Below are 15443 nucleotides of genomic sequence, written 5' to 3' on the forward strand. Positions count from 1 at the left end.
AAAAAAAAAAAAAAAAAAAAAAGTGGAAAAATAAATAAATAAATAAATAAATACTACCAGGAGTCTGGTTTCAGAGATGTTCAGTAGGAGATGCTGATTAGAGCTTTAGGTGAAGATAGCAGCTGGATGTACAAAACTGGAGTACAGACTACACATTTAAATTTAGAGTCATTAGCAGAGAGGAGGCATTTAGAATCATGATTCTGGATGAGTTTAGAGAAAGGATGTTCTATTACTTAAGGTGGGTGGTATGTACATTAATAATTATTGCAATTATTCTTTTGACCTTACATATATATTTCATATACAGAAAAGTCTAAGACATAATTTATCAAAATGAGTATCAATTCAAAATATTTACCATTTCCTTTCTTCATCTGTGAATTTTTTGAAACAGCTGATTTTTACCAAATTTGTTTCATCAAAAATTGAATTCACTTTACTTACCTCTATTACAGTATAATAAAGATACCACAATGTTAACATAGCTGGTTTTTTTAAAATTGTACCTACAGGGCACCTTACAGGTTAAAAATCACTTTCATGCATTGTTTCATTCAGGGAAGGACAACTTTAAATGAGAATACCGAGATTCAAAAAGGTTCACTGACCAGACCAAGATTACACAGCTAATAAGTGGCAAGATCAAAGTTCAACTCAAGTTACTCACTGAAGACTGTTGTCATTTAGTTATTTGCTTTATACTTTGATACCTCCAGAGTAACATAACTATAGCCAAGTTAATCTCCTATACACAAGGTTGCCAGTTGACGGTAAATTTACTGTTTTCCTATTCTCCAAGAAATTGCCTATAACTGCCAAAAAATATGAATAAAATGAAGATGAAAAATAGGTATTTTGAAAGACAGCTTAAAGAATGGAGCAATGTGAGCCCAGAGGTTTGAGACCAGTCTGGGCAACATGGCAAGACCTCATCTCTACAATAAAACAAAAAATTAATCAGGCATGGTGTCATGCATCTGTAGTTCTAATACTTGTAAGGCTGAAGCGAAAGGATTGCCGGAGCCCAGCAGGTCGAGGCTGCAGTGGCTGGGAGTGTCCCACTGTATTCCAGCCTGGGTGACAGAGTGACTCTGAGTCAAAAAAATAAATAAAAAAAGAATGGGCATTGAGTTAATTTGGTTCTAAATTTCAAATTTCTGGTTCCAGGTGGTACCACCTATAAGCTGTAGATGAAATTCTGAAGGAAGAAGCTTAATAAAAGGCTTAAGACTGAAAAACCTGTTCTCTACTCTATCTTTCCTTTTCTGCAATTTTACAAGAACCTAAATGAAGGAAGGCTTTAGGCTGAAATAGGACAAAGTTATGTGCTTCATTGTGAGTGCTATAGAAGGTGCTAGAAGGGACTGGAAGTGGATAGAACCAGCACAGCAGAAATGCAACTTAATTCAGAAACATCTGAATGGACTAAGAGGAAGGAAACAGACAGAAGGAGGACATTATTTTGTTTTTTTTGTTTGTTTTTTTGTTTGTTTTTTTGAGTTGGAGTCTCACTCTGTCGCCCAGACTGGAGTGCAGTGGCTGCTTCTGGCCACCGCAGCCTCGACCTGCTGGGCTCCAGCGATCCTTCCTTCTCAGCCTTCCGAGTAGCCGGAATTACAGGCATGCGCTACCATGCCCGGCTGATTTTTTTTTTGATTTATTGTAGAGATGAGGTCTCGCTGCCCAGGCGGGTCTCGAACCAGCGGGCTCAGGCAATCCACTCACCTCAGCCTCCCAAAGGCGCAGGATTACAGGCTGAGCCACCAAGCCCGGCTTGAAGAAGGACATTATTATGAAAAAAGGAATAAAAAATTGGTGGATTTCTACTGTAACAATGATAAGTTGATACCTCTGTTTTCATCCATGCAACAGACTCAAAACAAAATAAGTGACTACTTAAGAGAAAGTCAGCAGACCTGATGAAAAACAAGGGCAAAGTTGCCTCTGAGAATCAAACTATTCTTGAGCAGAATTATGGCCTAGCCAAAGAATAAAGCATATGTCTAATAAGTGTTTTCCTATTTGGCTTGGCCAAAGAAGAGCATTTCATCATAAAGTATATATTTAGTCACTTCCTAAGCACTATTTTTTCCCCTATTTTACCTCAACTCTTAATTTAAAATCATGTAGATAATTTGCATCTGTCATTGAAAGTCAAACATTTTCTTCGTACAGAAAAACAGGTGTTCCAAGGAATTCATAAACACAAAAATAGTCATTAGATTGATAGGAAAAACACAAAAATGACAGCTACCCTGTCTAAGTCCAGCAACCCCAAGCATTGCCTTTTACTGATAGTTTCTGATTGACATTCTCCTTCCATAATCTGTCTGCTGTGCAAGGAAACTAAAAAACATAAAGCTCCTTTTGTTCTTTAACAGAAATGATAAATCAATGAAAGCCAATAAGTAGCTATGCCAAGATCCAAGTACACAGTGTGCTAATCAAACATTCACATACAAAAGTTTATTAACGCATAGATTCTTTCAAAAGAGAGAAAAATATGCATATTGGCAAAGATAGTGAGGAAAGCAGAAAAATTAAAACAGCTGATGCAACAGGGACTCATACAATTATAGTGAAAAACTAACAATATCATTTATACAGTTAAAAGCAAAAAATACTCTAATCCAAATTAGCAGCTTTGGGCTAAAAAAAAAAAAACCCACATTACTTTGCATTTTAAGTTCTCTGACATGCTGTTGTGGATGATAATTTCAATTCAAAAAAAAGTTGAAAACCTACAGGAATTCAAGCCTTAGCTACAAAGGAAGAAATCATATGTGTTTCTTCAAAAACTAAAAAAAAAACGGTAACAAATACTTCCAAACTCAAAAATGAAATCATTACTATGTTTGATTCCAGGCCTTCTATTACTGATCTTCAATCAAAAGATAACATGTCATTGACAGAAAACAGTAGCTTTATAAAATAAAATAAACACTCTTTCCCTAAAAGAAGTAATGGAAGAAACTAAGTCCAAGTATACCTATTTTATTCTACTCAAATTCCCAGAGCCCTCATAACTAATTTTTTAAGGGCAAAGAAAATATCTGTCTATCGAAGCACCCAGAGCAAAACTGCCTGAAAATAACCTACCCCCCAGTGACCTCAAACTGGGCCTTACTTCCTCTAGACTGAAAGTCCCTGGAAGTTCACATCCACCCTCCAACCTCTGCTTGGATCCACTCCTTCTGACTATTAAAGGTTACTGGGTGGCTTATAGACTTATATTATAAATATCTCATACCAAAATGTCAATGATTTATGACAACCTTTAAAACAGGCTCTTTTCTGAAGACAATGGGATATCCCAATATGCCTGCCTTACCTAGAATTCCTCCACACCATATGAGAGGTCTTTCAAAACAAAGTTGTGCACTATCCATAATCAATTTCAAAAAACAAAACAAAAACTATTGAGAAATGTTTAAACTTTTACCACAACTGAATAGAATGCTCTAAAGATGAGTGTTTCAAGCAGTGGGAATTTTGGGGAGCATTTGAGGCTCACAGGTAGACTCACAGGCCTCTTAGCAACCCTTACATGTTATCATATAATGTCTCTATATCCATGGAATTGTCCCTGATTACAGTAACTGATTGGACATTGTAACTGGACCTCAATAAGTGTTGCCAAAAAATTTCTTACAAATCCATTTTTAAAGTTGTTTTCTATTTCATTTACTTTTAACACTAGAGGCAGTATACAGCAGAAAGCCAAGTAAGGGCTTTGGAGTCAGACGTACCCGAGTTCAAATCCTGGCTCTCCACTGGTCAAGCTTTATGGCCAAATGTCAGTTGCTTATCCTACCTAAATCTCAATCCTTCTTGAGCAAAATGAGAATAAATTTCTCTCTTATTGAGTTGTAAGCACTGAACACAACATTGTATGTAAAACGTCTCGCCTAGTGCCTTGATCACAGCATGTCCTCTACGTTTCTGATGACTCTCTAAGCTGCAGTGGCCTCTGTTAAGTGTTCTTCGTCACATCCCGCAGCTCCCCCATCTTTTAACCATACAAATTGACATATCTGTAAACGCAAATGCAATACAACTAGCTATTTCATGAAACCCTTTTAAATAAGAAATGCTTCTTTTTTAAACTTTCTATTGTACAATTTTATATTCTTTGAATAGAACAGTATTAATTAACACCTTTAGCAGAATATAGGTATCCCTTTATAAGCATTATTCATCTTAATGACAACTGAACTAATGACCTAAGGCATCCACGTTCCCTTACCATGAAGGGAACATGCCATAGTCAACAGTAAGCATTAATATTCAAAACATGAGTACATTTTAATTAATAGCAATATTCTTTAATTTTTTTTTTTAAAGCGATGAACAGGCTACGTGAGCAACAACTTGTAAAGACTTAGCAGCAATGCATATCAGTTCACCCAGAGAGGGGTCAGCTAGGGGACAACCCAGCTCCTGCATTTCATCCCAGCTAAAATGATTGGGGAGGAAAGAAACAGGGAACGAAGAGGCATTGCGCTAAGCACTTTACATTGATTAACATTTAATTTTCACGTAGCCTTTTTTTAAGGCAAGCATAATTATCTCCTGGGGAAAAAAAGCTAACTTAAGATTACTATTCTTTGAAAGACCTTCTCACAAAGTTGGCCCTTGGCTAATACATGGGAGCTTAGACTCTGGGAGGCTTCCCACAATTCCCTGGTAAAAATGCCTCCTAGTGTCTACTCTGTGCCAACAATGTGATTTCTCCTGAATGCTTCCAATCTTCTGCAAGTCTGGGACTTCAGTACATGCTAGACAGTGTGTGTCTACAGGATCAGCATCCAGCAGTAACCCTGTGCACTGAGTCTCTGATGGGCTTTCATGGTGAACATTTCAGATGTGTGGTCATAATCCACTGCTGGAAGACTTAAGTGGGTCCTGTGTAACTCCACTGGGAGAGGGCTCTTGGAAGCTTGCACCTGGTTTCCTCTAGACTTCACCTCGTGCACCTTTTCCCATTGCGGATTTTCCTTTGTATTCTTTCACTGTAACAAATCATAGCTAGGTACAACTATAGGCCGAGTCTATGAGTCCTCCTGGCAAATTATCAAACCCGAGTGGGTTTTGGAGAGCATTTTAGAAACACGAAATTAAGCCAACAAGTAGGTTGCCCAGGGTTAGTGGTAGATCTGGGGTTCAAGCTTTCATCTGTCTAATTCTAAAGCTCCTAGACTAGGATCCTTTGCCCTCTCCTTTCAGAGGCTTACTTGGAACATAGGTGGGTTGAGAAGAATTTCACCGAAGGTAAATAGCCTGGCGTATGCCACATCTCATTCCACAGATTAGGGTCTAAGGGTGCCCAGCTAAAGTTACTCCATGAGTTACAGCGAGCATAACACTGAGGAGAACCAAGGAACAAATGGGGCCAGGCAAGAGGAAGGAGATAAATGGGTTTCAGCAAGGGGGTAGAGGTTTTATCTGCCATCAGCTGACATGAACAGTAGGGAGAAGTGAACACTGCTTTGTCCCTATGTCAAGGTCACACCATAGGTTTACAAGGCAGAGTCAATAGCTCTGTTGTTCCTATTGTTGGCCATTCCACGTTGATGGGTGTGGCCAACTCTGCACAGGTGTACGACAGGGAAAGAAAAACATTAGGATCCACTTTGAATAAATAAATTCAAGCAGTAAAGCTCAGACTTCAGAATCAGATAGGGGCTCAAGCCTGATTTTGTCACTCACCTAGCTGTGTAACCTTGGGCAATTTCTTAATGGCTTCCATACCTATAATTTGGGAACAAAACTTAAAAGACTGCTTTGAGGGTTACATGAGAGTCATGTATATTAGGCAGATAACAATATCTGGCATCAATACTTGCTTCTCTTTGAGCACTTATGACTCTTTGACAGGCATACCCCCTACCTCCTTTTTGATGATCTGAAATAGTGACGCTCCCTTCCAGTAAAGGGCAAAAATCAGACTTGGGCTTTATCCAACATGGCCTCAATGGGATTAATCTGGGAAAGTCTGCACATCATACTCTCCTTGCAAAAATTCATAATGCATGTTAGTATATTAAAAGCTCAGAAAATTTTTACAGTAAAGAAACCTATTTGGTTTTGCTTAAATTTACTTGACCCTTTGTTTTTCACAATAACTACTCACTTTGCATTTTGAAAAACTGCTACTCCAGCAAACAGGCCTATTCAAATTGCTAAGTCAAGGGCAGGGATGGTGGGGGGAGGGAGAGAATGGAAAGAGAGATCAAAATTTTCCGTAATATTTCATCTTTTTCCAGGTTACAGAAAAATATACTTTTAAAAGACCCTTTATGAATGTTATGTTTGGCTGGGCGCAGAGGCTCATGCCTATAATCCCAGCACTTTGGGAGGCTGAGGCGAGAGGATTGCCTGAGCCCACCGGTTCAAAACCAGCCTGGGAAACTTGGGGAGACCTCATCTCTACAATAAATCAAAAAATTAGCCAGGCACGGTGGCGCGTGCCTGTCATTCCGGCTACTTGGAAGGCTGAGGCAGAAGGATCACCCGAGCCCAGCAGGTCCAGGCTGCAGTGGCAGTGAGCGTGCCACCACACTCCAGCCTGGGAAACAGAGTGAGATTCCAACTCAAAAAAAAAGAATATTTTTTTGTGTGCCACAGATGTGTTTTGAAGACCCATAAAATGAGCATTCTCAAATGTTCTGGTCTTAGAACCTGCTATAGACCAGATGTTTGCTGCCCCACTGCCCCACCCCCAGCAACCTCATGTGGAAATGTGATCCCCAGTGTTAGAGGAGGGGCCTAATGGGAGGTGTTGGGTCACAGGAGTAGATACTTCATGAATACATAGGTTCACCCACCATTCACACTTCCTGCCATGCAGCCTGGTTCCTAACAGACCACCCAGCAAAATCGGTCTGTGGCTGGGTTGGGAACTCTGGCCCTAGAGAGCTGCTTGTTAAAAAGAGGCTGGACAAGCCGGGCTCGGCGGCTCAGCCTGTAATCCTGCGCCTTTGGGAGGCTGAGGTGAGTGGATTGCCTGAGCCCGCGGGTTCGAGACTCGCCTGGGCAGCGAGACCACAGCTCTACAATAAATAAAAAAATCAGCCGGGCGTGGTAGCGCATGCCTGTAATTCCGGCTACTTGGAAGGCTGAGGCGGAAGGATCGCCGGAGCCCAGCAGGTCGAGGCTGCGGTGGCCAGGAGAGGCCACTGCACTCCAGTCTGGGTGACAGAGTGAGACTCCAACTCAAAAAAAAAAAAATAAGGAGGCTGAACCTTTCTCCCTCTCTTGCTTCTTCTCTCCCCATGTGATCTCTATACATTCTGGCTCCCCTCTGCCTTCTCCCCCGCCAGCAAAATCCTAAGCTAAATAAATATTTTTCCTTTATAAATTGCCAGCCTCAGATATTCCTGTCTAGCAACACAAAATGGACTAAGATAGAACCCCTTTACACCCTTTTATAAACTACTGAGGATGGAGGGATGGGCATTACAAAGTGGCACAGGAAACTGCGGTGGTGATGAATATATTCATTATCCCGACTGTGGTGATGGATGGCGTAACAGCTAAATTTTACGAGGCGACTTGACTTGGCTGTGGTGTCAGTGTTGCTGCAAAAGTATTTTGTAAATGTGATTAGCATCTACAGTCAGTTGACTTTAAGAAAAGGGAAATTATCCCCCAACAAGGTAGGCGAGCCTAATCCAATCAGCTAAAGACTTTATAAGTAAAAACTGAGATTACCGCCAGGCGTGGTGGCTCTCGCCTATAATCCCAGCACTTTGGGAGGCTTAGGTGAGAGGACTGCCTGAGCCCACGGGTTCAAGACCAGCCTGGACAACTTGGCGAGACCTCATCTCTATAACAAATGTTTAAAAAATTAGCCATGCGTGGTGGCGCGTGCCTGCTGTTTCAACTACTTGGAAGGCTGAGGCAGAAGGATCACCTGAGCCCAGCAGGTCAAGGCTGCGGTGGCCATAAGCATGCCACTGCACTCCAGCCTAGGCAACAGAGTGAGACTCCAACACAAAAAACAAAACAACAACAAAAAAACTATTCAATAATATATTAATCTAGGTTAATGTTTATGTATAATGATGTCCATATTTTTTATTTTTAAAAAGGTTTTATTTTCCAAAACAAAAAAAAAATCAGGAAAAGAGTGGTATTTTTTAATACTTTTGCAAATCACTTTAGTATCTGGCTTAAAAGAATACAGCTGGATTCTCACACCTGCTTCATCACTCAATATGTTACAACACGCCATTTTGGTCAAAGTCTATAGAGGAAATTTGGCCTTGATCAGATATATAGCCGGAAAAGAGAGGATTATTTTACTACTCCCAACAGCCCACTTTTCTCTGACAACACATCGACACTTAACAAGCACTTGACAAGCGGTGGTTTCTTACAGAAGTACAATGCAGAATCAGGTACCACATCGGCACACCTGCAGACACTGTTTCATTAAAATCCACTGGTCTCCACTTTGGGAGGCCGAGGCAAGTGGATGGCCTCAGCCTGTGGGTTCAAGACTAGCCTGGGCAACTTGGCGAGACTTCGTCTCTACAATAAATTCAAAATGAGCTGGGTGTGGTAGCGTGCACTTGTAGTTCTAGCTCCTTGGAAGGCTGAGGCGGAAAGATCACCGGAGCCCGGCAGGTCAATGCTGGGGTGCCTGCGAGCATGCCACTGCACTCCAGCCTGGGTGACGGAGTGAGACTCCAATTCAAAAAAAAAAAAAAAAATCCTCTGGTCTGTCTTGGATTTTGAATGCATCTTTTACCCATATATTATTTTGTCACATCACATATTGGTCTTCAGAAAATATTGATTCACAGAGTTATGCCGACCTTCCAAATATTGACATATTTCATCATATAATATCAAAACAATCATATTGGTTAATTTCATCAACAGTCTAATCAGAAAAGTCTTTAAACATTAGGAAATTTCAAGCTCATGGTAAAATACGAATTTTCCAATTCTAATTTTTGTTTGAAAACTCAAATTTTATCATTGCCAAACACTGCCAGTTGTTTTTCTTGAAGTAACAGGCTCATGTCATTCATTCTCAAGAAAATGTCTTCCAAATACTCAAGTTAAAATAAACATAATTTTTCTGTAGTTATTCTTTCAAAAATGAAAATGCTATTCCATATCTTACAAAAAGTAGCTAGTTCATCTCACAAACGCTTTTCATTAAGACAACCATCAAGCGGTGGCTCACGCCTATAATCCCAGGTCTTTGGGAGGCTGAGGTGAGAGAATTGTCTGAGTCCACAGGTTCGAGACCAGCCTGGGTAACTTGGCGAGACCTCATCTCTACAATAAATAAAAAAATTAGCCAAGCACGGTGGCATATGCCTGTCGTTCCAGCTACTTGGAAGGCTGAGGTGGAAGGAGCACCTGAGCCCAGCAGGTCAAGGCTACGGTGGTTGGGAGCGTTCCACTGCACTCCAGCCTGGGCAACAGAGTGAGACTTCAACTCAAAAAAAAAAAAAAAAACAACCATCATCCTTTGATACATAGCAGGAGTGGTACGTGGTATAACAGTCCCCATTTTGACAACATTAAAAAGACATGCACTGAAAAGTCATAAATGACTAAAATTAATCATTTTTACTGCATCATAAAAAAATTAAGTGACACTAGCTTTCTTTCTTCTTTCCTTTTCTTCTTTTTGGCAAGCATGTGGCAGAAACGAATGCCATGATTACTAGGTCAGTTTGTGGCCACTGCCTTGTTTTGTACTAAGGTACCAGCAGTTTTAGTCTATCACTGCTTTTGTATCATCAGTATAAATGTCAACAGGAAGAAAACAAATAATATCACCTTCATGTTAGTATAAAGCATGTTTGGATCTCACTGACCCCCTGCAAGAGTCTCAGGTTCTCCCCCAAGTCTCACAGACCAAATTTTGAGAACTGCTATTCTAAAGTAATACACTCCACATGCTGAAGTGATGACAGGAACATCAGTGACACCATCATTTGTAGAAGGTAGAGCGATCTTGATCAGAAATAAAAAGCTGGGGAACTTGCCGCAAAGCCACATTTGCACAGCAAGTTCATTTTTACTTATATATGTCTATCAGAAGGGATAAATTTATACATACCTGGATAATAATCAGTGAAATTGTACATATTATTCTGATTGTGATTTATCATGGGCATTCTACATGATATGGCTTATTATTAAGAGACTTCATAATCAAATTTCTAATCTAATTTTTTTTGCGATAGCATCTCACTCTGTCCTGCAGGCTGGTGTGCAGTGGCATGATCATAACCCATCACAGTCTCCAAATCCTGGGCTCAAGTGATCCTCTTACGTCAGCCTCCCAAGTAGCTGGGACTACAGGCACATGCCACCATACCTGGCTAGTATTAATTTTTTGTAGAGACATGGTCTTGCTGTATTTCCCAGGCTGGTCTCCAACTCTTAGGCTCAAGTGATCCTCCTGCCTTGAACTCTCGAAGTGCTGGGAGTATGGGTGTGAGCCATCACTCTCAGCTCTAAACTGATTATCAAAAAACTAAATGTAGTATTTAACATTTCTTCAGGACAAAATTAAGTTGAAGAGAGTTGCAAGTTTTTTAATGGGCCACTTTCAGTTTAAGCGCTGCTAAATAATGAAGGCTAGTCATTGACAAGGGGGACCCCAAAAAACCCAGAATGTATTTATAAAATGTTGTTTACTTATTCTCACATATTAAAGCTTCAGTCACCTTCAAAGTACTCTCTGTATGATGCAACAAACCTACTGAGATGCTTTTTCCACTGCTCAAAACAATTTTTGAACTTGCCAATTTGGATGTCTATTAGTGCTTCTGCTGTTTTTTGTTGTGCCTCTTCCACATCGGCAAAACATTTCCCCTTGAGGACTTTTTTCATCCAGGGAAACAAAAAAAGTTGCTTGGAGTGAGAGCAGGGGAATAGGGAGGGTGCAGCATGGGGGTCATGCTGATTGGAGTCAAAAACTGCTGCACACTCAGCATGGTGTGGGCAGGTGCGCTATGAAACCAGCCATCATGAAATGGGTAAACACATTGGAAGACTCTCCAAAATAAACTCACTGAAGCTGAACGCAGCCTCTCATAATACTAGCTGGTACACTGATGCTGATGCATTCCTAGAAAACTTACCTAGTGGGGGAGCCTGTACTACAAGGGACACGCCCTCCAAAAGATAACTTTGGGGTTTTTTGGTCCCCCGCCTTATAACCTATAATGCCATAAATTTTAATTCAAGTGAAATTTGCCATGTACACTATTGGGTCAAATTAATCATTATACTTAGTGATTTTAACATTTAGACCACTGAAAGATATACTAGAGAATAATACAGACATTGAAAATGCAATACTTATGAAAAAATAACGCTTTTCAATTTAAAAAAATTGTCTTCTAATGGACAGGAAAGCAAACAAACAAAAACAAAAATGTTGATTTGGGAACTGTTTAAAACAAAGCAGAGTGGCCGGGCACAGTGGCTCATGCCTGTAATCCTAGCACTTTGGAAGGCAGAGGCGGGAGGATCACTTGAGTCCAGGATTTCAAGACTTGGTAAGACCTTGTCTCTACAAAAAAATTTTTTAAAAAAATAACTGGGAGCCGGGCTCGGTGGCTCAGCCTGTAATCCCGCGCCTTTGGGAGGCTGAGGTGAGTGGACTGCCTGAGCCCACGGGTTCAAGACCCACCTGGGCAACTTGGCGAGACCTCATCTCCACAATAAATCAAAAAAAAATGAGTCGGGTATGGTAGCGCGCACCTGTAGTTCCAGCTACTCGGAAGACTGAGGGGGAAGGATCGTCAGAGCCCAGCAGGTCAAGGCTGCAGTGGCCAGGAGCGGCCACTGCACTCCAGTCTGGGTGACAGAGTGAGACTCCAACTCAAAAAAAAAAAAAAAATAGCTGGCATGTGGTGGCAAGCATGTGTGGTCCTAGCTACTCTTTGGGAGGCAAAAACAGAAGGTTCGCTTGAGCTCAAAATCACTTGAGTCTAGGATTACTTGAGCCCAGGAGTTGCAGTCTGCGATGAGCTATGATCGTGCCACTGCACTCCAGCCTGGGCAACAGAGTGAGACCCTGATTCAAAATAAAGTAAAAAAAATAAAAAAATAAAATAAAGCAGAATGTATATGACCACTTATGGGATAACCCATGTTTAAGCTATACTTAAATTTCAGTTATTGAATCATGTAACCTAGTAACTCAAGCTATAAAATGTCACTTAAAAAAATTTTTTTAATTTTAAAGATGTGGGGTACAATTCACGGTTAGGTATACAAATGTTCATTATGCAGGTATCCTTGTGCCCCGCCTCCCCTGGCAGTTCCTACTACTGCCAATCCCATTCCCCCCCATAAAATTATATTTCAATTCATACAATTTAAACGTTATAAAACCAAAATGATAACAAAAAAGGTGAACTCACTCGATCTGCTAATCCTCCAGGAACTATAGTCCTTACAACCACGCCACTGGATTTTACTCCAACTATTCCAAAACCTAATCCAGAGCCATCATTAATGAGCTCAACATCTTCAATATGGCCCCAACGAACCTACAAATTAACAGCAAGTAAGAGTTCCAGTGTCAGTAAAACACAGATTCTTAGCTTTCCAAAATGGTAATTACTTAAGTAACTGATTCGCAACAAATCAAGCATTCATACAATTAATCAAGGCAAATTTCTAGAGGTTAAGATATACAGAGAGAGTTAATCTTATGGTCCCTGCCCTTAAAGATCTTAAACTCCAGTAGAGACAGAAATTAAAACACAAGTAATTAAAACACAAGGCAGAATATTGGATCGTGAGATTCTGTGGCTCTAAGAGGACAAGAAACAGTTCCCATTCCTCAACAGTGCTCAGCACGTAGTAGGAACCAATAAATATGTGTTTGCTTGAATTGAAAGAAAATCACAGAAATGTCACAAAAATTCAGGGGAAGAGAGTTCAAGAAGTCAAATCCAATGAAGAAATAGGGAAAACGTCAAGGAAAGGGGGCATTTAAGTTGCACAACAAAGGAAGAAGATAGTCAAGCAAGAGGGCAATGTAAAAACAAAACTGGGCCATATAACACAATGGGTAAAAGATATGGTCAAAAGATTGGATCTCACATGGTAAGCAAAGTTTGCTAAAATAGTATTCCTGAATGAATGATAGTATCTGAGATTCCCAGAGCATTCACTCAGCACCGGGACTGCACTCAGCTCTTCCCACGCCTTCTCACTCCAAAGTCCTTGTTCTTTATATGCGAAACAGTGTCCTACTTTGCTCACTGTATTTATTATGTAAACTGTGCTGTATAAATATTGTTGATTACAACAGGGAAAATGTCTATACATTAATTTGTGTTGTGACCTTGTACTGTACCCAGTCTACTTTTTCTTTTGTCCCAATGAATAAAAATTAAATAAATCAGCTAGCACTTAGTGTTATAAGAAAATAAGATTTATTAGCTTGCATTCTGAAGATGCAAGCCAAAATCTGTAAAATGTTCCAAAGCGAATTTAAGGATTCCCAAAAGAGACATATACTGCTATTCTTTTAAATTGTTCAGTATACATCTTTATATGAAAAAAACTGCCACATTACCAATAATCTAGTCACAAACCCTTTATAATTCACAAAATAGTGTTTTTGAAATAAATAACAAAATCTTACTTAAAACACAACAGTAAATCTCTAATAAAGGAACAAAGACTCTTCATCACCAAATAAATTACACCTAATGCTTCAATTTGGCCTCTATATTATATAATACTCTTAAGCCAGGTGTGGTGGCTTATGCCTGCAATCCTAGCACTTTGGGAAGCAGAGACAAGCGAATGGCCTGAGCTCACAGGTTCGAGACAAGTCTAGGCAACATGGCGAGACCTCCTCTCTACAATAAATCAAAAAATTAGCCAGACACGGTAGCATACGCCTGTAGTTCCAGCTACTAGGAAGGCTGAGGCAGAAGGATCCCCTGATCCTTTAAATAATCTTTAAAAAGGAGACCCATCAGGGACATTGAAAAGACAAAAAATCTCCGTGAAACATTTTGTTTAAATATGCTAATGCAGCATTGGAGAGATGATCATTTTTCTTGAACAATGAAGAGTAAAACAACACCTATTAAATTTCTTTACACTTCTTATACACAATGGGATAATTCAAAATTAAATGTCTTTTTTCCAAATTTTCAACTCACTGTTTCAGGCAGAGGTGTCTCACTTGGGCTGCTGGTAGAAGCACTACTTTTCATGTGGACTGGTTCCCTAGCCACAACCAGACACAAAGATCCAGTGGTTTGCTGTAACAATGCAATTGCTTGCTGATGGGAAACGTTCTGGTCCAGCGGCGTGTGATTAATGGCCAATATTTGGTCGTTTTCCTTTAATCTGTGATCCCTTAATCATACAAGAAAAGAAATTTTTGTTTTAGGTGATCTAATAGGCTGATTTTTAAAATTCTGTTATTCAAGTTAGGTAGTTTGTTGTTTATGATACTATTTCACTTCATATATTTATTCAAATCATTATTTAATTATATAACAGAGCTCTTCCGAGTATTTTTCATCAAAGCACTTATTAACTAAGTAGCCAGTTAAGTAGTGCATCCCTAAACACACTCTCTCTCTCTCTCTCTCTCTCTCTCTCTCTCTCTCTCATGGGCACACTTTAAAAACCATCTGGCCAAGTAAATTTTTTAATAAAAAAAACAGCCAGATGTGGTGGCTCAAGCCTGTAATCCCAGTACTTTGGGAGGTTGAGGCAAAGAGGATTGCCTTGAGCCTAGGGGGTTCAACACCAGCCTGGGTAACTTGGCAAGACCAAGTACAATAAAATCAAAAAAATTAGCCAGACAAGTAGTGCGTGCCTGTAGTTCCAGCTACTTGGAAGGCTGAGGAGGTAGGATCGCGTGAGTCCAGCAGCCCAAGGCTGCGGTGGCCGTGAGTGTGCCACCGCACTCCAGCCTAGGCGACGGAGTGAGAGACTCCAACTCAAAAAAAAAAAGAAAATCCATAGCAATTACTTCCAAATCTTTATTTGAGCCCTTTCATGTCTTCCAAGTGCCAATCTTTCACCCGCTAACCAAGGGGAAACCAGGGATTGTTTTTAAGAGAAATTAGCAAAATCTCTAAAGAAAAATAGTATTTACCAAGCACTTATGAGTCAGGAACTATGTAAAGTGCTTTATATGCAATATCTCCTTTAATTCTTTTAAAGTACTTAGTTAAATTTTACATATTAAGAAACAGAAGCATAAACAATACTAGAATTTTGTCTAGAGACTCTGAGTAAAGCACAGTCTTTTATTTTATTTTATTTTTTTTGTTGTTGTTGTTGTTTTGTTTTTTTTGAGTTGGAGTCTCACTCTGTCACCAGGACTGGAGTGCAGTGGCCACTCCCGGCCACCGCAGCCTCGACCTGCTGGGCTCCGGCGATCCTTCCACCTCAGTCTTCCAAGTAGCTGGAAC

At 40.0% G+C, this 15443-nt stretch overlaps 1 protein-coding gene across 1 annotated transcript in view; it reads right to left on the reverse strand.

Annotated features, from left to right (window-relative positions):
- PATJ (PATJ, crumbs cell polarity complex component) overlaps positions 1-15443 on the reverse strand; it is a 415643-nt gene that overhangs the window by 383200 nt on the left and 17000 nt on the right. The window contains exons 5-6 of the mRNA XM_021715786.1: positions 14175-14373; positions 12411-12539 (exon numbers count right to left, since the gene is read on the reverse strand). Of these exons, the coding sequence (XP_021571461.1) occupies positions 12411-12539; positions 14175-14373 (328 nt within the window). The remainder of the gene's footprint in view (positions 1-12410; positions 12540-14174; positions 14374-15443) is intronic.

Source organism: Carlito syrichta, unplaced genomic scaffold (genome assembly GCF_000164805.1).
Source record: "Carlito syrichta isolate Samal-C Ts95f unplaced genomic scaffold, Tarsius_syrichta-2.0.1 Scaffold307669, whole genome shotgun sequence".
Classification (NCBI taxonomy): Eukaryota; Metazoa; Chordata; class Mammalia; order Primates; family Tarsiidae; genus Carlito; species Carlito syrichta.